Source organism: Equus przewalskii, chromosome 10 (genome assembly GCF_037783145.1).
Source record: "Equus przewalskii isolate Varuska chromosome 10, EquPr2, whole genome shotgun sequence".
Lineage (NCBI taxonomy): Eukaryota > Metazoa > Chordata > Mammalia > Perissodactyla > Equidae > Equus > Equus przewalskii.
In genome coordinates, this window is record NC_091840.1 from 49,406,668 (window position 1) to 49,434,062 (window position 27,395).

Consider the following 27,395-nt stretch of genomic DNA (forward strand, 5'->3'; position numbering starts at 1 on the left):
CTCTGTTTGCTATCCTTTATTAAAGGGTCCCACATCCTCATGGGAGCCCAGCCAAACCAGAAACCAGACAGGTCCCCCAAATATAGCAGGAGGCCTGGAAGGGGAGGGGAATGACTTATGATCCCACCACACCTCCCTGGAAACAGAAACCCACCACAGACAGACAGACAGACAGGGGCCAGGGAAGAGAACTCACCTCACTCTAGGTTCTCTCCCCTTTGCCCCCACTTGAAAAGAAAGTCAAACACTGGCTACGCAGCCCCCCCAGCCCCCCACCCCACCCATAGCAGCGTTTGTGGGGACCCCCCCTCTGCAAGGGGCGGCCCCGAGGCAGCTTCCCATCTCTCTTCCTTCACTTTGGTTTGCTCCTGGCAACTCCGTGCCCTCTTCCTTCCTCCAGCCTCCGGCCCAGTCACTCCCACATCTTCTATCACCTACTCGGACCTTCTCTCTCATCTCTAGGGCCTCCCTGCCCCAGGGCTCCTGGGGAAGCAGCATCTCCGGCGGCTTCACTCCTCCCAGCAAGGGGCCTGCCAGGCCCTCTGCCCAGGGTGTGGGATTCACACAGCCGCCCCACTCTCCTTGAGGTCAGGGGCCGAGCGCTGCCGTCTCATTCGCGGGGGAGTAGTGTATGGGGGGTAGCGGGGCCCTGGGGGCCGCTGCGCTGGGTACGGTTGGGGCTGCTGGGGATAATAGTTGTGCTTTTTGGGTTGGAAGTGCTGGGCTTCGGGCTGCGTGGAACCCCCTCCCCGGGATCGGCCCCCTCCGTCCAGGGAGTTCCTGCGGGGACGGTGGGACCTGCGGGGACTTGGGGGCCTGCGGGCAGGGGTGGCCGGAGGGGGGGTGGCCTCCTCAGGGGGTTGGGGTGGAGCTGGGGCCTCCCCGCCCCCCATCCCTGGCCAGGACTCCCGGTGCTGGGGGTTGCTCTTGAAGGGGAAGCGCAGCTTGCAGTCGTGAGGGGGCACAAAGCGGGCTGGGGGCCTGCGCAGCCCCCCGCCGCGGCCCCCAGCGCCCTGCAGTCCCTGGAGCCGCAACTGCTCCTGCTTGAGCCAGCGAAGGCGGCCACGACGGAAGGCAGGGTCCTCCTCCATCAGCCGTGACACCCGCTCCCAGCTCGACAGGGGTGGCGAGGGGGGCCGGGCTGAGGGCGTGCGGTCACTGGGGGCCTCCTCCTCTCCTGCCTCTGACCCTTGGGGCGTGGCCCAGGTGGCATCACTGGCTTCTTCATTCTCATCCTCATGATCCTGGGAGGGAGAGGGGTGAGAGAAAAGGAGAAGAGACATGAGGAGAGCAGAGTCCTGAGCACGCGCGGATCCAGAAGTCAGAAGCAGCTGGATGTCAAGGGACCCCCAGAGGGGCCTGGAGATAAGGAAGCTAGAACAGCGGTTTAGGAGCACAGGCTCAGGAGCCAGGTGCTCTGGGCTCCATCCTGGTCTGCCACTTCCCGTCTGTGTGGTCTGGACCTCTGGCTTGTAACCTCTCTGTGCCTCAGTCTCCTCATGTGTAAGATGATGTCAATAATAAAGGTACCTCCTGCACAGGGTGGTTGTAAGAATTACATGAACTAAACCATGTAAAGTATTTAGAACAGTGCCCGGCGCATAGTAGGCACTCAGTAAACGACGCTGAATAAATGACGTGCCCTGGGGATACAGCAGTCAACAAAGAGGGAAGAAAAATACCTGCATTATTTCAGTGGGGTGAGACAGCTGATAAATGAGTAAGAAAAATACATAGTATGGTACATATATTATACTTCAATAACAAGTTAAATATGAGTGTATATATTTATATTACTTAATATACATTATTCATATTACATGTAAGTGTATATATTTTATATATATAGGATATATTATATAACACAATTCATATAAATATATGCATTCAGATGGAGAAGAACAGAGCAAGGAAGAAGAATAGGAGGCTGGGGTGAAGGTGGCTGCAATGAATGGATACAAAGGGACTCACTAAGAAGTTATCATTGTAGGAAACACCTGAAGGAAGTGAGGCTATGAGGCTATCAGGGGGAAAAGCATTCTAGGCAGCGGGACCAGCAGGTGCAAAGGCCCCGAGGCAGGAACTTGCCCAGGAAGTTGAAGAACAGCAAGGGATGGAGTGGAAAGAGCGAGGGGAGCTGCATTGGGAGGTAAGCCCTCAATAACCATGAGGTGGTGTTGTGAAGGCAGACAGTCATCCCCCAGTAGAAGGCAAGGTGCAACAGAGCAGAAATTTTGTCTGTTGTAAGTAACCCCAGTGGCCAGCACAATACCTGGCACACAGTAGGCATTCAAATATTTACTTGTTGAGTGAATACATGCAAAACAGACATCGGCGATAACAGTGCCACTTGCAGGGTTACTGCGAGGATGAAATGAGGTGATGCAGGAGAAGCGCTCAGCACAGAGGCTACCAGAGAGCCAACTGTCACCCCTGGGAGAAGGGTGGTTATAAGAGTGTACATGTGAGTGAACAGTCATCAAGCAGGGACTTAAGAATTGTGCACTTTAGGGGCTGGCCCGGTGGCACAGCAGTTAAGTGTACACATTCCACTTCAGCGGCCCAGGATTCGCCGGTTAGGATCCCGGGTGCAGACATGGCACCCCTTGGCAAAAGCCATGCTGTGGTAGGCGTCCCACGTATACAGTAGAGGAAGATGGGCACGGATGTTAGCTCAGGGCCAGTCTTCCTCAGCAAAAAAGAGGAGGACTGGCGGTAGTTAGCTCAGGGCTAATCTTCCTCAAAAAAAAGAATTGTGCACTTTCTATCAGTGGTGCTCAAACTTTACTGTACTTCAGAAACAGCTGGTACTTCTTATAAACGCAGATTCATCCCCAAAGACACTGTTCAATAGGCCTGGGGAACCCAGGAATCTGCATTTTCAGCTGGTGCCCTGGTGATTCACAAACTAAACTACCCTGAGAAAAGCTGTGTTATAGCTCAACACAATTTTTTAAAGGAAGGGGGGAGGAGGTTGGAATCTGCAGCGGGAGGTTGATTCCTAAAGAGAAGAACTGAAGGAGGGGAGAAGAGCGAGGAAGCTGGGGCCAGGGCCCTCCCTACCTGGGTCAGCGGGATGACCCTCTCCATGCGGAGCATGCGGTCCCTCAGGGCCTGCAGCTCGCGATCCTTGCTGCTGTTCTGCAGCTTCACCTCCTGCAGAATCCCCGTCAGCTTGTCGATGTGAGCCCGGAGGTCCTCCACTTCCGCCCCTCGGGCTCCCTCCTCGCCACCACCACTTCCACTTCCACTGCCTTCCTCTTCGCCCACCGTGTCCCAGACATCCCGGGCCACGGCCCTCCAGGCATCTCCGGGCCCCTCCGGCTTGCCATAGGTGCGACACAGCTCCCGCATCTTGAGGGCGGCCAGGGCCTCGATCTCTGCCCGCCCGTGGCGGAAGTCGGCCAGGGCCACCTCATAGCAGATCTCCTTTACTGCCTGCATCTTCAGGTCAGCCATGGTGGCCCAGCGTGGGTCTTTGCCCTGCAGCCGCCGACGCTGGGGGATCTGATACACCCGGCGAGGGGCCCTGCGCTTGCCACTGCTGGGCAGGCCGCAGCGCTTGACGATGGTCTGGACCGTGGTGGGGGGCAACTGCTCCCGCAAGGACGAGATGAGCCGCCAGCTCTCTTCACAGGAGCGCTTGTCGGAGTCGTCCCCACTGTCAGAGTCCGCATACTGAGGCCAGAGAGACAGAGAGGACACGGAGAGGGTAAGGATATCCCAGAATCCACAGGTCCCAACGACACCAGAAACAACCGTCAGAACTGCGCACCCTTGGGTGGACTGCTCAACCTCTGCTCGTCTACACAACGGAAATAACAGCAGCATCTCCCTCACAGATACATGTGGAGGATTAACGTCCGCCGAGTGTGTGGATCAGTGGCTGGCACAGAGAGTGATGGGTAAACATTAGCTGTAGCTGGATCAAGTCTAGCTTTCGTGTATCCATTATCATTGCTCAGGATGAGGGTAAGGATTTAAAAGTAAGTCCACTTACAGAACAATCTTAAGTAAACAATAATATAGGTGGCACTTGGATACAGTAAAATGCATAAAGCTAGCACAGGATCAACGGGAGTCTGGGAAGCCCTGGTCAACCGGGAGGAAGTGTAGTTCGCTACATATAGTTTCCTCCCCGAGCCACATTTCTCTCCTAACTGTCTCCTCCCAGAACCCACCTCTACCCCTCATCCCCATGCCCACTCCCCACTCTGGCTCAGACAGAGTAAACCAAAAGCAGAGTTAGGCTGCAGCACTACCGGCCTTGCTGCTCATGTGCCCGCCAGCCCATCTCCCACCTCTGCGTGGCCCCCGGCCAACCCCTCACCAGTCGCTGCTGCTCCAGGAGCAGATCAGCCTCCTCCTTTTCTTTCCGGTACTGATTCTCCAGATCCTGCAGCCTAGGATCGGATAGGGAGGGAAGGAAGAGCTGTGTGGGGTTCTGGAGCCACCTCAGTGGGATGTCTGACAGTAGGAGGGTGCTAGTGACTGGGGGGCCCGGGAGGGACGGCCAAGAGGGCCCGGGTGGTGAACACCTCTCTTCATACCTCTTCTCCATCTCCAGCTTGATGTCAATGCCTTGCTGCTCCAGCAGTTCCTTCTGGGCAAAGTTCCAGTCGACGGGCTCAGAAGGCGGTCCTGGGGGTGGGGGGACCCCTCGCTCCCGTTCCAGCCGTGCCTGCTCCGGGTGATTGAAGCGGAAAACGTGGTTCTTGCCCATCACAATCCTATTCCCTGGAGATGGGAGGAGGGAAAAGTGGACTCGCTCCCCCATAGCAGCAAACTCATCCCCATGACCAAGGCGTACAGGGCCTTGCCCACAAGTGCCAGAGGCCCCGATACCATCTCTCCCATCACCCCAAGTCTGAGGGCAGTCAGAGCTGAGGCTCCCCCACTGACCCCAGGAACTACCCCATCCCTGACAGCCAGAGGGAAGTGGGGAAGCTTTGCAGCCTCTTCCTGTTTCCCTGGGCAGCAAGAGAAACCAGAACCTGACTCCTTCATCTTCACTTCCCACTTCCTTCTTCATATTCCCATGCTGTTTCCTATTTATTGCTGGGTCCTGCCCCAGGATTCCCCGAGAAAGCTCTGCCCCAGGACTTCCTACATACAGCCATGTCCCAGAACCCTCACTTTGCACCCTTCCTCTACCTGACTTCAGCACCAGTGGCTCAGTCACAAGCTTCCCATTGACATAGGTCTCGGCTCCTTCACAAGGCTCCAGGGTGACCACCACTGAGCAGAGGGAGACAGAAAGGGGAGCGATTAGACCTTGGGGGAAGGCGGATTATGGTCACAGATTCCCATCTTGCATTACCCCCCAAAAACAGACATGCAGCCCCAGTCCCACCCCCCAGTACCTGTCGGGGTGCCATGGCCCCTCTGGTGGCAGGCAGCACAGGAAGGAAGAGCAGAAGGAGGGTTAGAGCCCCGGCTACAATAGGAGCCTCTGCAGGGACTCCCTACTCGCCCCTGACCACCCTTCCCAGGAGGGGCTTAGCAAATCAGTAATTCTCAGAGGGCTTCCTTTCTCCTGTCCAACAGGTCAGCAGGCCCTGTCATGTCTGCCTTCCAGATGTCCATTCCTTCCTTTCCCACTAACATTACCCCTGCCCAGGCCTGCATTTCTCCAGCAGGCTCCTAGCCCACTTCTGTCCAACGCATCTTGCAAGCTGCCACCTGACTGATTAATCTTCTCAAGCCACAGCAACAGATCACTGTCTCCACAGGACAAGACAAAGTTAACCCAATTCAAGCATCTACCAAGGTGCTCCTCTGGCTTGTGTACAAATCGAAGAGCCTGTTGCTCGCTGGGACACCAAGATACACAAGGCAGCTCCCTGCTTGCAAGGAGTGGTGCCCCTTTGTCACAGAGGGACCCCTGTATCCAAAAAGTTCTGCGACTCCTTAGCTGAGGACTCTGAGGAAGTCACCCAACTTCTGTGAGCTTCTACAAAATGGGATATTGAAGGCTTTCTTTACAGAATGGTTGAAAGGCTCAAATAAAGAAATATGCAAAAGGGAATTATTATTTATACGAAAAGTAATAAAGAAACCAGCATGAATTGTAACATAAGGAAAAGATGGGACTACTGACGCTGTGGGAGTACAAAGCAAGCAGAGAGGGACTCAGCTTAGGGGCAGAGGACTGGAAATGAGTACGGGAAAGTGGTAACTTCCGAGTCAATGCCTGAAGGGATCCTCGGATTTCAAGGGGGCAGAAATGATGGAGAAGAGAAAGAAGACAGACAGAGGTAAGGCATCACTGTGTGTCCAGGACAGAAACGGAAGAAGGTGGCAGACAAGAGGACAGGGTGGCTGTAATGGGTCCCAGTCTATACCCATCCTTATTTTCCACCATACCCCCAAATTCCTTTGTTCATTCCACAAATATATCGCACCCCCCTACTATATGCCAGGCACTATTTTAGGTCCTGGAAATACAGTGGGGACAAAACCCAAAACCCCTGCTCTCATAGAGCTCACCTCCAGCTGGTAAGGCAGACAATAAACAAGTAAATCAGCAGGTAATCTAAAGTCAGAGGGACAGGTGTCATGGAGGGAAATGGGGCCAGGCGAGGGGATGATTTGCTCCAGCCTGGCCAGGGCAGCCTTCTCCATGTCCATGAGCCCACAGGATCTGCACTCAGAGCACAGCCCTGGCGCCTGCCATGCTGCATTCCCGTCCCGTCCTGCCATCTTCCAGCTGTGCGGTCTTGGGCGAATTCCCTATCCTTGAGAGCCCCAGTTCCCCTGCCCATGGGCTGCGTGAGAAAACGCAAGGCACAAAGCAGATGGTCAGTAAGTAATAACTATTATTCCACGTCCACAGCTTTGTCCATGCTGCCCGCCTCCTCTCTGCCTGCCTTTGGTTGACTCTTAAATCTGCCATAAGAACAGAGGCCCAAACCTTTATAAAAGCCCCCTCCCTTCGGGGCACAGGATCATTGGCTGTTTTTACTGCGAGGTAACCACTTAGTGCCTGTCTGTCATGTCCCCAACATACGCTGAGCTCCCGAGGGTGGGCTCGCTCCACGGGCCTTGTATGGTTTTGGTGTCACCCCAGCACACGGCTTGAGGTAACCGCAGAACAGGAACTCAGCAATAACTCAGTGGGCTGCACTGATTCAACGGCTTGCAGCCCGCAATGCCGGAAGCGTCTGCTGCCACTGGGGACTTGAACCAGACCAGAATGACTGCGTTACCCTGCCGACCCTGAACCAATTGACAGCCCAATGAGCGTGTCTTAAACCTGAGCTGTAAGCCACATGATAGTGTCCTTCTTATTTTTAAGGATGTGCTGGCCACGCCCCATCTCCTAGTCCCCTGAAGGCATCACGCGAGGCGCTCCTTCCAGGTCTCTGAGACCCACTACGCAGGCCCAAGCTGATGGAGGGCTCAGGGGTAACATGTCTTGCTCCCTCCCCAACTTGTCTCCCAGAGCTCAACTTCGCTTGGGCTTAATTGAACCCAAATCACTCCACTTTTAGAAAATGACTGAACCAGAAGGAAATGGTGACCTCAAAACACAGCCTGAACTGCATGAGTATCGTTCTGATCCGTCAGACAGGCTACCACTTTCACCCTTAGGGCTCGGGATGCCTGAAAGCTTTTGCTGCTGTGGCCACATAAGAGCTAAAAATCTGAAAGTTCTGGAACCAGAGGGATACATCGGCCAATTAACTCCCAGAAACCTTTGCAGTCATAGCTGGACAGAAGCAGGTTTTCCAGAGACAAACTCAGATATCCCACTGAAACAAACACAGGTTTTCATAAAAAATGACCAGAGTGCTATAGGAAGCTAAAAAATCAAGAAGATGAGATCTCCTCTCTGGCCAGTGTTCTGTTTCTGCCTTGGGGACCCCGGCCATTCCCTGTGCATTGCACCGGTCTGCACTCTCAGGGCGGGCGCACATTGCTGGGCCCTGGATGTTCCCCCACTGCTTACTATAAGCTCGACGTCCCTCTGAGGGTGAGGACACAGGCCCCCTTATATGGCCACACTCTCAGTGCCCGACCCAGGCCTCTGTATTCAGTGTGTGGGGTGCGACTGTACGCAGTGGCCGCTCCACTCTCACCCTCTCAGCCATTACCTTCTCCATCTGGCTGAGGGATGCTCCGGAACAGACAGTGTTGCTCCCGAATGAACTGCCCGGTCAGCTTGATGTCCACATCTACCTGGCCGACCCTGGGGAAGCAATGGCCAACATTTTCTGAGCATGTGCCAGACATTCACCAAGCCTCTTCTGAACACAGGTTCATCCAATTCAGTGAGCCAAGCATAATTATTCCCATTTCACAGATGAGGAAGTGGAGGCTCAGGAAGGTAAAGGAACTTGCCCAGGGTCACACAGCCTGACAGTGGTGAAGCTGGGATTTGCGCCCAGATCTGCGTGACCCCACAGCCCATGTCCTCACCTACTGCATTACATAGCAAAGGGAAAAAGGGAACCTGGAGTGAAATGGGCACCTTCAGCCATGGTCCTCCCTCCCACCCATCCTTCAGCTGATCACCCTCCCTAGCCATGAGGATCACCAAGGACAGCTATGAATGCTTGTGGTAGGGGAGGAAGGGGCACCCTCACCCCTTTAATTCCAGAGGCGACCTCAGAGGCACTGAGTTCCAGGGGTTCATTAGCATCAGTGAGTGAAGCCACCCGCCCCCCAACAACATGGGGCCAGGGCCATGTTTCCCTTCTCCTCCCCCAAGGGAGGGTCCTACCAAGGCATGCCACAGCCATGGTGCCAGGGCCTAAGACTGCGGTGGTCTAAGCTTCCTGCCCATCTCCTGCCCCAGGAGCTATCCCCACAAGCACTGGTCAGTCCGGTCTCAGGAGGCGACTCACTCCTACCAAAGAGGTGGATGGAGGCAGGACGGCCGCTGAGCAGGCAGGCTCAGCAACTTCTCAGGAAGCCCGGACAGTGAGCAGGGCTGCGGAGGCAGCTGTCCTGAGGTCTGGGGTGTCTCCAGTGAGGTCACCAGGAAAGGGAGTCATCAGGGTGGCCGTGCCTTTGCAACCACACCCCGAAAGGAGAGGCTGCCCCACAGGCCACTGAATAAACGCTACCTGGTCACGCCATCTTTGATGTGGTAGAGGAGACATTCAGACATCAGGGGGTCTTCGTTCAGGTTCACCAGGTGGGGAGTCTGAGGGGGGAGGGGAGTGGTCAGGGAGGGATCTCGAGAGGCGGCTGGAGGGTGCCGGAAGGAGGAAGGGAGGCAGGAGCTTCAGAAGACATCCCTCTGGGTTCTAGCGCTGCCTGCTGCCTGCGCCCCTCACCTGGAGAACTCTCCCACCCTCCTCACTCGCACTCACACCAACCACCTTCAGGACAGCTTGACCCACCCCCTCCTCACACACAAGGGGCCTACAAAACTGCCCCCACCCACCTACCCGCTCCCAGGTCAGCAACCCTTCCCAAGGCCCCATTTCTTCAGAGGCACCTCAACCCCCAGCCTCCGCAACCAGAAACCTTAGAATCCACCTGCCCTCGCCTCTGCTTTCCCTGTCTTCCTTCCGTCCCCAGGTCTCATTACGTCTTCCTTTAAAATGCATCTTGCGACTTCTGGACAGTACAAGAGGGGACTGGGTTGGGGAACTGGTACTTCCCATGTCTTACTCCAGCCTGAATTTCTTAGGAACACAGATTACTTTTATAATTATAATTAAAAATAAAAAGGGTCAGTTCAATTCGAAAGCAAATAAGACAGACAGACCCGTTTCTCACAGCAGACTGCCCATTCTTTCCCAGCCACTGCTCGCCCCCAGGCTTTGCCCCTTCGCTTCGGACCAGGGTCGCTGCTGTAGCAGCTGCCTGGCGCCGGCCCTGCCAAGAACTCCCCAACCGAATCTGTCCCTCACACCTGGCTCATCATCATGCTGCTCCGCACTGAAACCCCAGCTGTTCCGTCCCCCAAAGCACCTTTTCCTGACTTGTTTCTCTTACTAGACCCCCGCCCTCTCCAGGCATGTAACTCTGGGCAGCATACAAGCCCTGATCCCTCTACACCCCTCACGCCACTGGCTGCCCAGCCCAGGGAAATCGCCCTCCCTACCATCTGATGCCCCACCCCCCCACCATAGGCCCGCTCACTTCTCACCATCTCCATGTCTCCCAGCTTCCCGCTCACACCACACTATGGTCTCGCATCACCCTTCTCCACTCAGACCTCTCTAGCTGGCACCCTATGCCCGCCTGACTTGAGCCTCTTTTTACACTGGTAGCCCTGGGCCTCCTCCATGTCAGGGCCCCAGCTCACTTCTCCAAGCCCTCTCCCCTTCCGTGCTCCCGTCCAGTGGACCACTGAGCACTCACTCCAGAAGAGGCCTCCTGCACCCCTGACCACCCTTGTGAGCTGCTTCCCATGTTGCCTCACCTGGAACAGCCTCCCTCCCAGCCCTACCTCCACCTGTCAAAGTCATCCACTTCCTCCCTGTCCCTCACGGTCTAGCTCAAATGCCACTTCTTCCAGGAAGCTTTCCTAAGCCTTCCACCTGAACACAAGATCCCCTTCTTCTGTTCTACAAGGATTTACCATGGGCTTTCTATGAGCAAGACCCTGGTGAGGTGGTGGGCAGGACTCAGAGATGAATCAAACCCATCAGTAAGGAAATTAGAGTCAATTTGTGGAGATAAGACTTGGCGTGGAAACACCACTACAAGTGGGAAATGGATGTCTCGTAGTAGAGTTTCTGCTCTTTCCATGCTCCCACTTTGCTTATTCATCTGTTCATTCATTTGTTCCCAGGGAGTTGAGCGCCATCACATCCTGGGAGGGGCTCACACGCGAAGGTGAATAAAGCGAAGAACTTCGAGAGCTCAGGAGGACTTCACAGAATGGGCAGCACGGGAACTGGTTTCTGAGGATGAGGAGGATGTGGACATGCAGAAGGAAGAGCATTCCAGGTGAAAAGAGGAGTTTGAACGCCCGGAGGCAGGATAGCACAAGGTGTAGGTGAACACAGCCAGCAGTCAAGGCCCCACATTTCTTTGGGAGCCCCTTGAACAGAGAGCCCAAGGCTGCGTCCACGGTGGATAGGATGCGTACCAGTGTGTCTGCTCCTCCACCCAGGGCCCCCAATGGTCTCTGCTGCAACACTTCCTCTCCCCCGGGGACGTTCTGCCCCTCCCTACACTGCAGTGTCAGGCCTGCTCTGGGAACAGCAAACACTGATGGGCTCTGGAAGCAGAAAGCGATCTATCCCTCGGGAGAGGGGACACGATTTAGGGCAGTGCTTTTCAATCTTTGTTCAGCCTTGGATCCCTTTGTGCAGATGAAACCTTACCTAGAAGCCTCATACGTCAAGCAGATAAGCAGGGAGCCGCTCAGGCCGAGGCTGGGGGTGGGGGACCCAGAGTCCGGTCCTGCCCCACTCCCCACCTCAGCCCCTGTGGAACAAGTCTGACTCGGGTTTGAAAACCACCAATTTAAGAAGTTCTTAGGCCTGGTGATGGGGGGGTCCCAGAAAGAGGGGGCTTCCCCTAAGGCTATGGCTCTCTCCAAGACAAATTGTAGCTTCTCCCCTAGGACCCAATTCCCCACTCGACCACTCCCAGGTTGGAGCCACCCCCAGCAAACCCATTTCCCTCCACTGAGCTGAGCAGCTCTCCCTTCTGAAAGACACACGCCTTTTCAACACATGAGAGTATGTTCATCCTCACCACCTCGAGAGAGTGCAAAAGTCAACTACCCTAAGACACCTTCTCACCCGTCAGATTGGCAAAGATCCCAAGTTGAAGAGGCTGAGGGAACAGAGGCTCTCTTGTGTGTTGCTCTCGGGGAGACAGTGGCATGGTTATGATCTTTGGAGGGCACTTTGGGGAAATAGATCAAAATTTCACATGGCTACCATTTGACCCCAAATCTCCACTTCTGGGAATCTGTTCTACAGATAACAGACCTATTTATAAGATGATCTGTTGTAACACTGTTTACAGTATCAAAGAATGGGAAACAACCTAAATGTCCATCAGTAGGAAGTTGGTTAAATAAATTATCCCACATCTACACGATGGAATGTTCTGACTGAAAAAGGACAGAACTCTGATACATTGTTAAATGAAAAAGTAAAGTGCCAGGTATAGAACCACTACTGCAAAGAGGGGCTACGTGTGTGTGCATGAGTGGATAATTACACACAACACACGCCTGTACGTGCACAGGCTACCTCTCAAAGAACACATCAGGAATTGATACTAGGGCTTGCCTCTGGGCAGGGGGCTTGAGGATAGGAAGGAAGGAGACTGCCTTCCCACCGTGCACACCTCTCGGTACTACGTGCAGGTTCTCTCTAGTGTATATTACCTTTACAAGAACAATTAAAAACAAAACAAAACCCCCCTCCCGTTGGTCCCCAGGCTTTAGCAGGTGGCATCCCTGTGCAGAGTAAAACCCTCCAGGAAAGAAACATCGCCCCCCTCAGTGTCTCCACCCCTTTCTACCCTTTCTCCAACCCTGCAACTGTGGTGGAAGCTCCTCAGGTACACAGCACCCCAAGGCGGCTACAAGCCACACTGAGAGCCACGTGTAGCCCCTCATCCCAGATGCAGCCCTCAGAAGGACCCCAAAGCCCTGGGTGCCCAGCTCTGGACCAGGCCCCTTGGCCTGGCCTGCTGCCCTCAGTCACCACCCACAGCTCTGTCCTCTGTCACTCCCTGGCTGCACCTCAGGTCAAGCAAGACAAATTCTCCTCTTCTTGGATCCCTGTTCAATGATCCCTGCTTGCTCAGTCTCCCAGACCGCCCTGACCTCATGAAATCAAGATGGGCTTCCTTCCAATAACCCACCACCTCTTCCAGGCAGCCCCTGTCTGGCTCTGAGCACAGTGCGTCTGATTTAGGGCCTGATCCTATTGTGCTCTGAACGATGGACCAGACAGGCATGGCTGGCTCCCCAGTGGGACTGGAAGTTCCTGCTTTACTCAGACTGGCCTCCACATCATCCGTCATCAGTATGCACCAGTACAGCTGGGCTGGCTATCTACAGCTGGCAGCCATTCTGACTGGTTTGCCCCTGTGCCGTGCTGGTTGTTGAAGATTGTGAATACCATTCCGGCCTCTGACTGAGCCTGATCGCTCCTGCCCTGCTTCCTTCCTTTCTTCCTCTCAGCAAAGATTTACTGAGAACCTACTAGACAGCAGGCACGTGACAGGCACTGGTGTGCCCCACTCGGCCGACACCACCCTGTGGCTGCTTAGCCTAGTGTCCTCCCTGCTCCTCTCTACCACCCAAATCCCATCCATCTTTCGGGCTCCACTTTCCAAACCACCTTCTCCAGGAAACCAGTGTCCACACATCCCCAGGCTGTACTGATGCTTCTATCTTTAAAACTCTCGCTGCGTTTACAATCAACATCTTAGAGTTTAGTGTTTACTCCTCTCCGATTCCCTTTACAGTCTTGTCTTTCCAAGTTATCCTTTCAAAAATGTCTTCAGTTACTTTTTTGAATAGGTAACACATACACAGGGTACAAAATTTCAAACGATACAGAAAAGTATACAGTGAGTAAGTCACTATCCCAAACAACCTCCACCCTCCCAGGTCCTCTCCCTCATCTCAGGGTAAGCGCCATAACCAGTTTCTTATGAATTCGGAGATAAATTCTATGCATGAACTTGCATACACACATGTGTAAGGTTATGTTTGTAAATCCCTAGATTCCAAGCAGCTCTTGAAATCTCCCAGAGGGCAGGGACCCTGTCATCCTTCTGTGGTCCCTAGAGCCCCTGGCCACAGGCACCTAATAAGCACATGCCTCTCTGGCTGACTGTCAGATGGAGGGAGAAGGCAGGGATGGTGGACAACACAGAGACGAGGTGGTAGGAGTGAGGACACAGGTGACGGAGGGACAATTCAGAGATCTCAGAGATCAGAGTTAGAACTCATTACCCTGCCGCCCCCAAACCTCTTCTCTAAGCATCCAGTCTCCTAGGCCTCCCTAGACCTCCTCACCGGACTGCCCACTCACCTTCTTGGGAGAGAAGACGCCCACGGTTCCCCCATCCTCCCGGACAGCCACCCCCATCTCAGCCAGCAATGCTTCTCTGTGGGCAAAGGAGAGGCAAATGTTGGTCTTATCCTCGCTACCCACGAACTCCTTCCCAGTAGGGCCTGACCTTCTCTCCCCACCCCCACTCCTCCCAGGGCTCCAGCTGTCACACCCTGCCCTTCACACCTCTCCATCCTCAGGGCTTCCGTTTTGCGTAGCTTCTCCTCCCAGGTCTCGTTCAGCTCAGCTATAATCTTCTCTGTCTCCTGGAGGCACAAGACAGGCACGGGTCAGGACAGTCTGGGACAAGCACCTACCATGGGGGCCACACTGCTCCTAGGATTCCTTCTTCCTCTTTGACCCTGGTTTTGGAGAATTAAACTCCCAAGCAGCCCCTAGACTCCCACCCTTGCCAGCTCCAGCTTCCTACCTGCAGCCTCTCCATGGCCTCCTCAGGCCCAATCTGGGGCTCAGCATTGGGGGAGAACGACGGCTCCAGCTCCCCATTGTGTGCAGGTGGAGATGAGGGCGAAGCTGGGGCAGGGGGAGATGATATAGCTGGCAGAGCACCTCCAGGACTCCCCTCATCCACCTTCAGGCCTGGAAGGGAGAAGAGAGTCAAAGAACGAAGCTAAGAAAAGATGGAACTGGTCAGAGACATAGAGAAGGCCTCACAGAAGACCAGCCTGTAAGGACTTCAGAAGATATCCGGTCAACCTCCACCAAACAGGGAGCCCGCCTACTGCAGCCTTGACAAATGGGCTCCCAGCCTCTGCTTGTTCCCCTCCAGGAACGGAGAGCTCATCACTGAACAAGGCAGCCAGTTCCTTCCATTGTTAGATGACTCGAATCATCAGAAAGTTCTTAGCCGGGTTGAGTTGAAATCTGCCACACGTCACGTATGCCACTGTTTTTAGTTCTGCCCTCCAGAATAAGAGCAACTCCACTGCTTTTCCTTCTGCAAGACTACCCTTCAAATGTGGGAAGGCGAACATCATGTCAACCTTATCCTTCTCTTCCCAAGAACTGACACCCTTATCCCGCTACAGTGCCGCTCAGCACCCTGACTGTCCTCAATGGGATGGACCCCAAGACTGAATGTGGAGTCCACACCGATGCAGTCAACATAAATTACACATCCTCTAATACAGATGCTGTTTCCTATTACTGAGACCGAGCACTGCATTTTAGAAACCATTCCACTATTGACTCTTGTTAAGCTTATGGTCAACTAAATCCCTGATGTTTCACAAGAACTTCTGTCAAGGCAGGTGGCCCAGCAGCCTATTCTTAAATGATTTACTGTTTGAACCACAAATGCAGGACTTGCCATTCACTCCTGCTCCTGCCATTTAGTAGTCCTGGGAGCCTGTCAAGCTCTCTGAATCCTGACTCTCCCCGGGAGAATCAGTCCCTCCCAGCTCTGAACACCTGAAGGCGTGATATGTCCCCTCCCCAAATCTATATCCATGTCACCAAGCACATGAAATGCTTTGTGGTCAGTGGTCCCACCCTGGCCCCAGGACTGGGCAAAGAAAAACAAGGAGGGATGAGGCAGGCCAAGGGGCATCCATGAGCTCCCCCTCCCCTGGAGCCCTACCTCCCAGAGCGGAGGCTGAGAGCCCCTGAGCCATCAGCAGTTCCCGGAGCCGAGCCACCTCCTCCTGCAGCTCCCGGATCAGCCGGGCATTAGGGTCCTCGTTGATGATGGCGTTGCAGCGGATCTGCTTGGTGCGGTCGGCATACCTGGGGTGAGGGGGGGGATGGGGACTGGTGAGGCCCAGATGCAGATGACCTTGCTCTGCTGCCTGTTTCCCTCTTCCCCTCCCAGGTTTTAAAATACTGGGGAGTTGAGGATCGACCCTGTCTCTAGGGTTCTGAGCTTCCAGCCTGAGCTCTGCACTTTTCGTATGCTGCCCCACCTTGCCAGAGCTGAAGGCCCACCTGAGGGTGCTGAGGGTCTCCTCGTAATTGATGTCCGCGGGGCTCAGGGCCGCAATCATTGCCGTGCGTGAGTTCCCACCTATGAGTGGACAGAGGGGAAAGCTTGCGCTGGGCTGGGTCCTGAGTAAAGTCACGCTGCATCACGGGGTGAGGGGGACTTCAGTGCCCAGGCAGAGGTCTGATAGGGTCACTGTTTGAGGTAGGGTGAAGTTAGGAGTTATAGAGCTAACCAAGAAAGCTAGTGGTCAAGAGGGAGGCAGGGTGAGGTCAGGGAGACATGAGACATCTGTGGACAGTCAGAGAACAGTGGGAAGAGAATAAAGTCAGCAGTGGGTGTGGGGTCAGAGAGCGGCTACGGGTAGCCAGGTCAGTGAGGCCCTTGGCTTGGCAGGGAGGCTGTGGCCTTGATCGTAGTATCAGAACATCTTCAAAGGATGTTCCCTGGGTCAAGGTGAAAGCCAATGGACAACTGAGGGATTTGAGATTCTAGGAGTGGCAAGTGGATCTGTCAAACATATCAAAGGGGGGCAGTGAGATAGTGGCCGGGCCAGCAGAGAGAGAGAAAGAAGGAGCCCTCACCTAAATTCTCCTTGAGCAGCCAGGTGAGCACAGAGTCCCTGTAAGGGATAAAATCCGACTTCCGCTTCTTCGATTGCTGGGGGACAAATGAGGCCAGGGGATCAGGGCGGGTCACCCCCTTGTCCCCTTTCCCAAAGCCCCTTCTCTTCACGCCCCAGGTCTCACCATATCCGCAAGGGCCGAGATCACCTTCCCTAGAGTAGTCAGGGACTTATTGATGTTGGCGCCTTCCTGGAAAGGTATGAGGAACATGGGGAATGAGGTCCTCCTCTCCCACTCCAATCCACCTCCCCTTCCACCTCCCTGCAGTGAGATTCCCAGGTTACCATCAGAGTCCACCACACACAGCCCCCAACACTGTCCCCGTCCATCCCTCCTAAGCCCCCTCACCTTGAGGCGCATGCCCCGGGCCCCCGAGGAGTCGGCCCGCTCACTCCCAGCAAGGTCCACCAAACTGATCTTACTAACCTGGGTCAGAGGAAATAGGCAGGAGATGACTGGGGTCGGTAGGGGTGGGGCAGGCAAATCGGGAGAACACCCAGCAAAGGAATGGGCAGTTGGCAAGGGAGGAGAAAGCCAGGAGGGAAAGAATGAAGGCAACAGGAGGAAATGGAACAGCAAGAGGTTGGTTACTCATTCATTTGTTCATTTACAGATACTGATACGCCCACTATGTGCTGGGAGAAGGGACCCAGTGGGATCCAAGCCCTGCCCTGAGAAATCTAGTAATTTGCCAACGAGCACACAGGAGACTGTACCACCCTATTCTGACGGGGAAAGCAGAGGGGGCTGTGAAAGCAGAAGAGGCACTCAACCCAACAAGGGTGGGGAGGGAGGACACAAGGTCCTTTCATCACATCGTTGTCCCTGTTACCAGGTAGGGATGGGAGGGGTGTCCCACCTTCTCCGAGTCCAGCCCAGTGAGCTGGTCGTGGCAGCGCTGTGTGAAGACAATGGTGAAGACGGCATGGGAACGGCTGCTGGTCTCGTTCATGTTGGTGGCAGCCACGGTCCTGTGGGGACGGAGTGGTCACTGGGTCCTGCCCCTCACCTTCCTAACCCTGGCTCCCTGCCCTCCACTCCATCAGCCTGCCTCACCGCGCCTTATTTCCACAGTCCATGAGGTCAGCAATGTCTGCATAAGAGGTCACAGCCAATTTAGACAGGTCCTGCACATAGGGGCCCAGGATGGGGTGCTCCCGGACACGCAGAGAGCCCCGACTCTTGGGGTTCAAGAGGTCTCGTACCCGCTCACAATAGATCTCCATATAGCTCACCTGAGTGGGAGAAGCAAATAAGAAGTGACAAAGCCAGCAATAACAGCAACGATGAAATTTACCCTGAACTCTCCTGGATATGACACAGGTAAGCTCAGCTAATGTACACAGAGTATGTACTGTGTCCCACACACACTACTAAGCATTTTGCATATGTGAGCTCACTGATCCTTGCAATAACCCCAGGAGGGATCCGATCATTATCATTTCACAGATGAACATACTCAGCAGATGAGAGATGAAATCATCCACTCAAAGCCACAGTTAGTAATCGGCAGAGCCAGGAATAGATCCCTGGGTGTCTGACTTGAGAATGCCCTTGGTCTTAATTACTCTGCTCTCCCCTTCCCTGCCCTGGGAACACCGTGCCCCCTCTCAGGCCCCTACTAAGACCTGGGCTTACCTCCACAGAATAGGATAGCTGAGCACTCTGGTTCTTACTAACACGAGAGAAGAGGTCCTCACAGAGCTGGAGGGGGACACAGAGAAGCTGCTGTTCACATCGCACCTGTGGCACCCAGCACCAGGCCAAGCCCTGTCTCAGGTGACCCTGTTTAACCCTTACCACAGCTCTGAGGGAGGGATCATTCCCATTTTACAGACAGGAAAACAATCTCAGAGAAGGTCACACTTTCCCAGAGTCATAGGCTAGTATTCGGTGAGCCAGGATGCAAACCCAAGCATCCTGACTCCAGAGCCTGTGTGCAAGGCCACCATGCTGCGCAGTCAGAGAAAATTATGGTCAACTCTCAGTTATCCTAGAATTTTTCTATAGTCAACACGTTGCCTACTATACACAAGCCTACAGAACTACACTCACGAATAACTACAAGACAAGAGAAAACAGTAGTAAGCGACAGAAGCAGGGTTCAAACCCAGGGCTCTCTGATGCCAAAGCTTTGGCTCTTCTCACTGAGCCTTGTTGCCTCTGACGAGGGCAAAGACCCCCTCCCCAGAGAGCCTAGATATCCAGGTTGCAGCCAATCCCTCTCCCCCATCACATTCCCTGTCACTAACAGCCCCAGAAAGCCAGGTCTATGCTCCATAACCCTTAGACCCCTGGCCTTCCTCCACAGGGGCAGCTGAAGATGCTCCTGCCCTGGCTGCCCTGCCAGGGCCCAGCATGTACCTGGGGCACGATGCCCTGCTGCCCCGGCTCCTGCCGCCCCATCATGGTGTAGGATTTCCCAGCCCCGGTCTGCCCATAGGCAAAGATGCACACGTTGTAGCCTTCAAAGGCATGGAGCAGCATCTCCTCTCCAATGTCCCGATACACCTGTTGCTGAGATGCAAACTGAGGGTCCTCGGCCTAGGTGAAAGGGAGGCAGAAAAAGACAGCAGGAGCCCTAGATGACTTGTCCTTAATGTCTAGGTCCCAAGAATCTTGCCCCCAACACAGATGACTACGCAAATGTCCTGTGTGCCCCCATCCCCATCATGGTCCTAATCACCCCTGAGGATCCTAGCCAGTTTCTTGCCTGTGCTGATTATCCTAAGGGATTCTGTTTCCCCCATCCTGGTCCCAGTCACAACCTATGGGTCCTACCCACCCCCACCCAGGAGTCCTGGTTCTCCCAACCCATGCCCTGGTGGTCTGATTTCCCAGCAATGCCTCCTCCCCACGACCTAAATCCCCTGTCCCTAATTGCTTAGCTCTCCCCCTAGCCCAACAACCTCACCGAAGTGTGTGACCAGTAGGAGTAGTCGAAGGTGAAGCTTTTGGGGGCATCCTTGCTCTGTTTGGGATTGATGATGGCTGAGGGGGCAGGAGAGAGCAAAGGAAGGAAGGCCAAGGTGAGGTATTCCCAACCTCTGCCCTCTCCCTCCAAGCCCCTGGAATCCAGGCATCCCACTCCCCACCTCTGTCCTAGTTCATCTCTCCCCTTTAATATTCCCCACCCCCTCTAGCTACCAAAGCTAATTTTGGCTTCCCAGGACCCGCCCCCCACCGGGCTGCCTCCCTGGATTGGGCAACGGAGGGCTCCAGGCCAACATTCCCCCTCCCAGGGACTGGGAACATGGAAAGGCCAGCCTGCCCCAGCCCCCGCCCTTACAACTAGCACCTGCTCTGCACCCAGCTCAACCCTCCTCTGGGTTCGGCCCAGCAGGACTGGCCTGCGTGGTGGGCCCAGCCTGCCCCACTTGTGCCCAGCAAAGCCCCTGGGACTCACTCACAGGTGGTGCTGCCTTGCATGCTGACCACACACTTGGCATCCTGGCTGGTCTCACGAGCGTTGAAGGGCCGAACCCTCACCGCCACTTTCACCGAGGCACCAGCCATGGCTCCAGATACTCCCACCCTCCTCAGCTGGAGGACAGAAACAGAAGAGGTGGTCAGAGCCCCTGAGAGGACCCAGACATTGCCTCCTAGCTTCTCTCAGGAAGCAGTGTCTCCATCTCCCTTCCCCAGCTACCCAGCCCCTCAAGGACCCAGTTCCAGTTCCCCTGGCCTTCCTCCCAAGTGTCACTCTCCTCAGGGACTCCCGAGGGTGTTCCTGCCTCTCTCCCCAGTCATATCCCAGTTCACAGGGACCTGGGCCGTCACCCCAGAGTTACCTGGCGTCCTGGCCCCAGACCAGGGGGGCTGTATCAGTTCTGGCTGCCACCGGCCCTCGTAGGAGGAGCCCCATCCTACACTTGGGGCCTGGCCACGGCAGCTGGGGCTGTGGGGAAAACCCTGGTTGTGGGGGAAGAGTGGTTAGGAGGCACCTGTGGCTCCAGAGGTGTGTCTGGGTTCCGCAACGGGAGGGCAAGGAGTAGGGGGTAACGTTAGGAAAGGTAAGGGTGGCTGTCCCTCTGGAGTGGCCGAATGCAATGTGAATCCAAGGGCAGGGACGGTGATATTTTTATTCCTCGTCACTCGCAAGCGTACTGAACGTTCAGATAGAGAAGACAGAGAGAAACTGGACAGAGGGCAATTCAGAGAGGGACACATGGGCAGAGACACTGAGGGTGGCAGGAAGGGGGGAGCGGTGGGGCAGAAAGTCAGAGACACCATGAAAATGAGAGACACAAGAGAGAAGGCAGGATTGAGGTCACCCTATGAAGGATATAATGGGAGGAGGAAAATAGGAGAAACATAGAGGAGAGCAAACAGAAATGCTAAACAGGCAGGAAGGTGAGTTCTGGGGCAAAAGCACAAATCAGGAGCCCAGAAGAGAAACGAGAGGAGAGAAAACCCCAAACATAAAACCTGCCCTCAAGTTCCCCCAGAGAGTCAGCCAGGGAGAAGTAGAAACCAGTTCCCACCTAGGACTCATAACCTCCACACAGAGGGAAGGATTGCTGATGGGCAAAGTCCAAGGGCTGGAGATATAGCCCAGGACTGAGCTCCAAAGGGCCTGCCTGCGGGCCCCAAACCCCTTGCCCAGCCCCCAGCACTTCCTCCTCAGGATCTAGGACAATGGGCAGGGGAGGGTGGGGTCATCCTGCATCCCTCATACCAACCCCAGGGCTCCTCTGTTGAGGGATCCAGAATACCTGTCTTTGTGGGAAGGGAGGATAGCACAGGGATCTCCGTGAAAGGGGAGAGAAGGGAAAAGAAGCAGGCAGGTCCCAGCCCCAGCCTGGGGCTAGTGCTATGGCGTCTACTGCCCTGGGGAAGGTGCCAGGCTGGAGCCCAGGAATGTGGGTGATCGGGTGCCCACACCCTGGGAGGAGAGGCTGAGCAGCCCACGCCCACGGACAGCAGGGTGGAGAATTGGGAAGAGGGATCAGGGATGCTGGGCCCCTTTCTGTGGCCCCAAAGGACCTCAAACCCCCGTCATGCCGGGCCTCACCTCACCAGCCTTCCTGGGCAGGGCGTGGGAGGGGTGAGAGAGCTGGTCTGTCCCAGGACAGGAAGGGAGTAGCTGAAATCACAGAGGCTGTCTCAGGAAGGACAGCCCTGACCCGTAGACCCTGACCAGGGGAGGGAAGAGACACTGATGGGGACACGCAATGGTGACGCCGTTGGGGCTAATGGGGCAGGGAATGGGGTGGCACGGCTGAGGGATAGCCGGGTAAAAGACTAAGGAATAGGTACAGGGGTCGGCTGGTGCAGTGTAAAGGAGCAGTGGGGTACAGGAGGAGCCGGGCCTGGGGTGGGGCCGACCGACCCGAAAGGGGGCCTCGGGCTACCTGCATCGCCAGCCCGCAGTTCTCACACAGGCGCCCGGCCCGGCCTCTCTGGGCGGCCATGCGGACCCTGTCCTCCTGACCAGCCAGCCGACGGCCGCCCCGGGCCTGGCACCTCTCTGCGCCTCCGCGGGACAAACAGCACATGATCCCGGCTCTCGCGGCCAGCCGGCCCCCGCCGGGTCGTGCAAACGGGGACCCCGGCTCCCCGCCCGGCAGCCCGGCACATTCCTCCGCGGGCGTCCCCTCCCTCACCCCCCCTTCTCCCCCAGCTCTCACCTCGTCGCGGAGGGGCTCCCCGAGCCGCTCGGCAGAGCGCAAAGGGACAAACTTTCCGGGAAGCGTGAGACGCGAGCGGGAGAGATCCGGGGCCGGATCGGGGCTGCCCCCGCCCCTCGCCGGGTCCCCGGGCGGCGGGCGGCGGACTCGCGCCCCGGGGGCGGCAGCAGCAGCGGCGCCAGCGGCCGGCGCCCGCCCGGGCAGCGCGAGCTGGGGCGGGAGCGAGGGGCGGGGGACCGGCGGGCGCGCGCACGCGGGCGGGCGGGCGCGCACCGTCCGGGGAAGGGCCCTGGAGCAACCCAGACTAATCCGGTTAAAGGGGCAATGCCAACGGGACTGTGGGGCCCACCGGGAGGGGACGAGAGAACCGAGTTGCGGAAGCAGAAGGGCGAGCAGGACGCCAGGACTCGGAGGATTACGGCCGCCTGAGGAGCCGGGAAAGGTGGGGGCGGGCCCTGGAGGGGACCCAGGCCCCGGACCCGCGGACGTCGCCGCCGTCGGAGGCGCGCCCAGGGGGCGGGGCCTCCCCTATGGCCCCGCCCAGGAGGCGGTTCCGCCCAGCTCCCGCCCCGAGGCGCGAGGCGCCGGCCGGCTCCTCCCTCAGCTCCAGTCATCGCCTCTCCTCGTCCCCGGCCGGCGTATGGTTCTAGAATTCGCCGCGCAGCTGCCTCAGGTGCTGTGGCCAAGTGCGGTCAGCGGCGGCACAGCCACCCGGGCGCTCTGTCCCTGCCTGGCCCTCAAGCTCTGCCGTCCCGGCCTGCCCAAGCCGCCGCCTCAGGCCCAACCACTCCCGCAGGCCTGGGTGGCCCCTCGGGCCCAGGCCTCCCCTCCAGACCCAGCCTGTCCCGTCAGGCATGGGCCGGCCACCCGGGGGCCACATCGACTCCTCAGGCCCCAGTTATGCCCTCAGGCTTGGCTGCTCCCGAAGGCCTGGCCCCTTCCCAGTCCACCTGCCAGGGGTCCCCTCTGCCCCCTCAGGCCTGGCCTCTCCCTCAAGGCATGGCTGCCGCCCCCACCACCCCCGGGCTCTGCCCAGCCTGGCCCTTCAGCTCCTCATCTGCCCTGTCAGGCTCAGGTGCCCTCCAGGACCCTGAGTACCTCCTCGGTCAACTATTGAGTACCCTGTCCCACTTCCTTAAGCTTCGTCCTACCTCCTCCATCCAGGTCACCCATTTACACCCAACTCCCTGACGTCTGAATGCCCCTCAGCTTCCAGCTGCCACCTGAGTTCAGCTCACCAGCCCTGGGCCAGGACCGTCCCACTTAGATCCCACCTGCTCTTTGAGCCCAACTCTGTCCCATCTGCCACCTCAGCCCTGAAGACTCCTCTGTCCATTTTTTAGCTCACCTGACTGCTTTCTCAACCCATCCTTGTTTGCCCTTGGATAAATACTTGTTCACTTCTAACAGTTTCCCACTGGCCTTGTCTGTTCTTTATGCTGCCTAACGCACCCTCCTAACCTATCTCGCATTTTTATCTGCCTTTTCTGCCCACCCCGACTGGCTCTCAGGTCCTCTGTGGCTGTCCCTAATTCTGGCTCTGGGCCGCTGACCTCTGTGCTCACCTTCTTTGCCTACAGACATTCCCAACTGCCCTCTCCTTCCCTGTCACCAACTGATCACTCTGTCCACACTTAAGTTTCATAACCGCTCAGACCTGCTTTATTTACCAACCCTCAATTCTGCCACTTCCCTAACTGCCCCCAACCACCAATTCTGTACTAACTGTACCCCCAAATGCTTCTGCCCCATCTAGTCTCCCCCATCATCATTCTTCATTTCATCATCCCATATTGTCAGTTAAGTCACTTAACTGTCATCTGTCCATTTCACTTACTCTATACATTTGGCTTCAGAATATTTATTTTGTCCTTTATTTTTTACCACATCCAAATTTCCTGTGCTCACCATCTTCAACCTGTCTTCAGCTAATAGAAATGTCCATCACTAGAAGTACCTTTGAAACTCTCTTTCCCTTTTCAGGACCCATACGTCTTTTTTCCCATCTCTAGATGTGCTACTGGTCTCATCCCTACAGGCGTTGCATGAGTGAATGATTCATTTTCTGTTATCCTCCCAGCACCAATGAGGAGACTCACTCCACCTACCCAGCCCAGTCCAGTCATTCAGGTACAAGAAGATGGAGACAACCTCATCCCTTTTGCCAAGTGAGTCCTCCCACCTAGTGGGGAGGATGGGAATGGGATGGAGGGAAGATTGCATGGCTGGGTCCTTCCCTAAGAGGAATGGGAAATAAGGAACAGGAAGCTCGGTGCCTGGTCTCAGGAGACTGATGCTTCATTAATTTATTCAACAAATAGTTTTTGAACATTACAATGTTCTAGGCACTGTATTAGATGCCGGAGATTCAGCAACGAGAGTGATAGGGATCCTGCTCATAGAGCTTACATTCTAAAGGGAGGAACCAGAATGTATAAACCAATATAATTTCAATCAGTGATAAGTACCATGAAAAAAATACAACAGGAGTATAATATAATGGAAAATAGAATGTCTTGGAGACATAAGTTTAGATAGGATGATTGTGGAAAACCATTCTAGGGAGGTGAGTTTTAATTGAGATCTGAAAAATGAGAAGGAGCCAGTCTGATAAGAACCTAGTAGGGGCCAGCCCGTGGCCAAGTGGTTAAGTTTGCGCGCTCCGCTTCGGCAGCCCAGGGTTTCGCCAGTTCGGATCCTGGGCACAGACATGGCACTACTCATCAGGCCGTGCTGAGGCGGCGTCCCACGTGCCACAACTAGAAGGACCCACAACTAAAAATACACGACTATGTACCAGGGGGCTTTGGGGACAAAAAGAAAAAATAAAATCTTAAAAAAAAGAGAGAGAACCCGGGGAGAGAAGTAGGAATAGTATGTAAAAAAGCCCCAAGGAAGAAACACACTTGATATTTTCTAAGACCAGGAAGCAGGCCAGTGTAACTGAAACTTAGTGACCAAAGGAAAAGCCGAAAGTCAAGTCAGAGAGTTAGGCAGAGGCAAGATCATATAGGACCTTCTAGGCCATCGAAAAGAGTTTGGATTTTATTCTAAGAACGGTAGAAATCACTGGAACGTTTTAAGCCAGGGAATGACATGAGCAGACTTTTTTTCCTTCAACTTTTTTATTATGGAAAATTTCAAACGAAGATAGAAGTAGAGAAAATAATAGTCGTGAATTCTGTGTACCCTCCTCAGCTTCAATAATTTATCATTATATGGATATTCTTTTCGTCTATATATCCACTGAACCCCCTACTACTCAGACTATTTTGAAGCAAATCTCAAGCCATATATCATTTCATGTGATCATATTTAGAAGATTACTCACACTGCTCTGTGCTGAATAGATTGTTGGGGGATTAGAACGGAAACAGAGGAGGAGGAAGCCATTGCAGTAGTCCAGGGGAAGGTGAGCTGAGATATGGTGGTGGGAGTGGAAATGGTGAGGAGTGGTTAAATTTGGGTATATTTTACATGCAGAACTGACAGGACTTGCTGGTAGACTGGATATGGGAGGTGAGGGAAAGTGAGGCATACCAGGTTTTTGGCTGTAGCAACTGGGCTTTTGGGGTGACTTTTAGTGAGATGAGGAAGGCTAGGGAGATGTTGAGCGGGCAGTTGAACCTGCAAGTCTGGAGTCCAGGGGAGGAGCTAGGGCTGGAAATATGGATTTGGGCACATTGGTGGTATTTAAAGTCATGGGCCTGGGTGAGATCACCTAAGGGGAGATGGAGATGGAGAAGATAAAGGGCCCAGGCCTAAGCCTTAGGACACTCTCCTAGAGATCAGGAGGGTAGGCACCATTCAATCTGGGGGCTTTGGAAGTGATGAGCACTGCTTTCAAACAGCTCTGCACACCCCTCCCTACCTATAAGGATATTAGTCCTTCTGAGATAGGGGAGACAAAGCAGGGCTGAACAGGGACCGGCCCGGTGGCGAGCGGTTAAGTGCGCACGGTCCCCTTCGGCGGCCCAGGCTTCGCCGGTTCAGATCCCAGGTGCGGACATGGCACCGCTTGGCAAGCCATGCTGTGGTAGGCATCCCACATATAAAGTAGAGGAAGATGGGCATGGATGTTAGCTCAGGGCCAGTCTTCCTCAGCAAAAAAGAGGGGGATTGGCAGCAGTTAGCTCAGGGCTAACCTTCCTCAAAAAAAAAAAAAAATGAAGAGTCCACTCGAAAAAAAAGCAGGGCTGAACAGAGGTTCTGCTCTCCTGGATCCTTGCATTGACCAAAAGGAACCATGTTTGTCACATCACCTGAGTAATCAGGGCCTTCCTCTTTAACAGCCCTGCTTGCTAAATATGATGTTCTCTGGTTGTGGGGTGTAGAAGCTTGAGATTGAGTGAGATCCGAGCTCAAACAATTGCCAATCTCTACCCTCACCCCAGCTCCAATCTCCTTTCAAATCAGAGGCCTTACCACCTTCCTCAGCTAAAATGGATAAGGGAGGACATGGCCTGAGGGAGCCTGTGCAGCTCTGTCTTCCCTTGGAAAGACAGGACTCCTGAATCCCTGGGGTGAGTAGATGCTGTAAGGGAAATGCCAGACCTGAGCCTGCCTTGTCTTCACCTCAGGTGTTCCAGGGTGGTCAGCCGATCTCCACCCCCGAGCTTGCCTTCCCAGAGCCTCAGACTGACACCCCAGCGTTATGGAGACATCTTTTGGGAGAACCTTAGTCAAAGGCCCAGGTGGGTGGAAATGGAGAAAATGGGGACTAACTGGAGGTGGGAAGGTGAGGCTGTACAATTTTAAAATACCCTAAGCCCTAGCAATAAGCCCTAGTCTAGAGAGTTGCCCCACTGGCTGATGCACGTTGTAATTCCTAATGCCAGGCAGACAGGTGGTGGGGAGAGGTTGTTAGAGAAACGGTATGGATGAGGGTGTCCTGTCTGCACTTAGCCCATTTTTTGTGCTTCACAGCCCCACCTGGATGGAGGAACATTACATCCCACCCCTGCTGGTATGACAAACTGTCTGCCCTTCAACTCTTGTTGGTTAAAATTGTACCCACTGCCATTCTGTCTTGAGCTCTCCTTATTACCTGTTCCCTCTGGTGTCCCCCAACCAGCGCAGTTAACTAGGTCCTCCTTTTTATGAATCACTCATCCTGTTTCCCAGATCACGGCTATGTTTTTGTGATCTGGGCTTCCCAAGACCCCTGACTCCCTATTTCAGTCCAGGGTTCCCTGAGAGACCCAGT

The 27,395-nt window shown here is 55.0% G+C and overlaps 2 protein-coding genes across 15 annotated transcripts in view; one reads left to right on the forward strand and one right to left on the reverse strand.

Annotated features, from left to right (window-relative positions):
* On the reverse strand, positions 1-22,406 carry KIF1C (kinesin family member 1C). Of its 10 annotated transcripts, none has more exons than XM_070563194.1 (25): positions 22,190-22,358; positions 21,914-22,029; positions 21,574-21,645; positions 20,351-20,471; positions 19,970-20,102; positions 19,474-19,550; positions 18,924-19,103; positions 18,198-18,263; positions 17,616-17,794; positions 17,419-17,530; positions 16,908-16,985; positions 16,683-16,748; positions 16,518-16,593; positions 15,939-16,017; positions 15,595-15,740; positions 14,425-14,594; positions 14,181-14,260; positions 13,974-14,049; positions 9,072-9,151; positions 8,097-8,191; positions 5,155-5,238; positions 4,551-4,737; positions 4,331-4,403; positions 3,064-3,678; positions 1-1,244 (listed from the first exon to the last, which is right to left on the reverse strand). In XM_070563194.1, the coding sequence occupies exons 5-25, from the start codon at positions 20,073-20,075 to the stop codon at positions 561-563; spliced, it is 3,309 nt and encodes a 1,102-aa protein (XP_070419295.1). In that variant the 5' UTR covers positions 20,076-20,102; positions 20,351-20,471; positions 21,574-21,645; positions 21,914-22,029; positions 22,190-22,358; the 3' UTR covers positions 1-560. The 10 variants fall into 10 exon arrangements, with proteins under 10 accessions (XP_070419295.1, XP_070419301.1, XP_070419296.1 ...); XM_070563200.1 differs by having other exon boundaries at positions 20,351-20,457; positions 22,190-22,315; XM_070563195.1 differs by having other exon boundaries at positions 21,574-21,694; positions 22,190-22,315.
* INCA1 (inhibitor of CDK, cyclin A1 interacting protein 1) overlaps positions 21,611-27,395 on the forward strand; it is a 7,323-nt gene continuing 1,538 nt past the window's right edge. Inside the window, exons 1-4 of one of the 5 annotated variants that reach the window (XM_008534853.2) lie at positions 21,611-21,736; positions 24,270-24,357; positions 26,770-26,883; positions 27,116-27,155. In XM_008534853.2, the coding sequence (XP_008533075.1) occupies positions 21,721-21,736; positions 24,270-24,357; positions 26,770-26,883; positions 27,116-27,155 (258 nt within the window). In that variant the 5' untranslated portion in view covers positions 21,611-21,720. Of the gene's footprint in view, positions 21,737-22,310; positions 22,632-22,682; positions 22,863-24,172; positions 24,358-26,769; positions 26,884-27,115; positions 27,156-27,395 lie in introns of those variants that run through there. The other 4 variants (XM_008534854.2, XM_070563216.1, XM_008534856.2 and 1 more) reach the window with 4 other exon arrangements.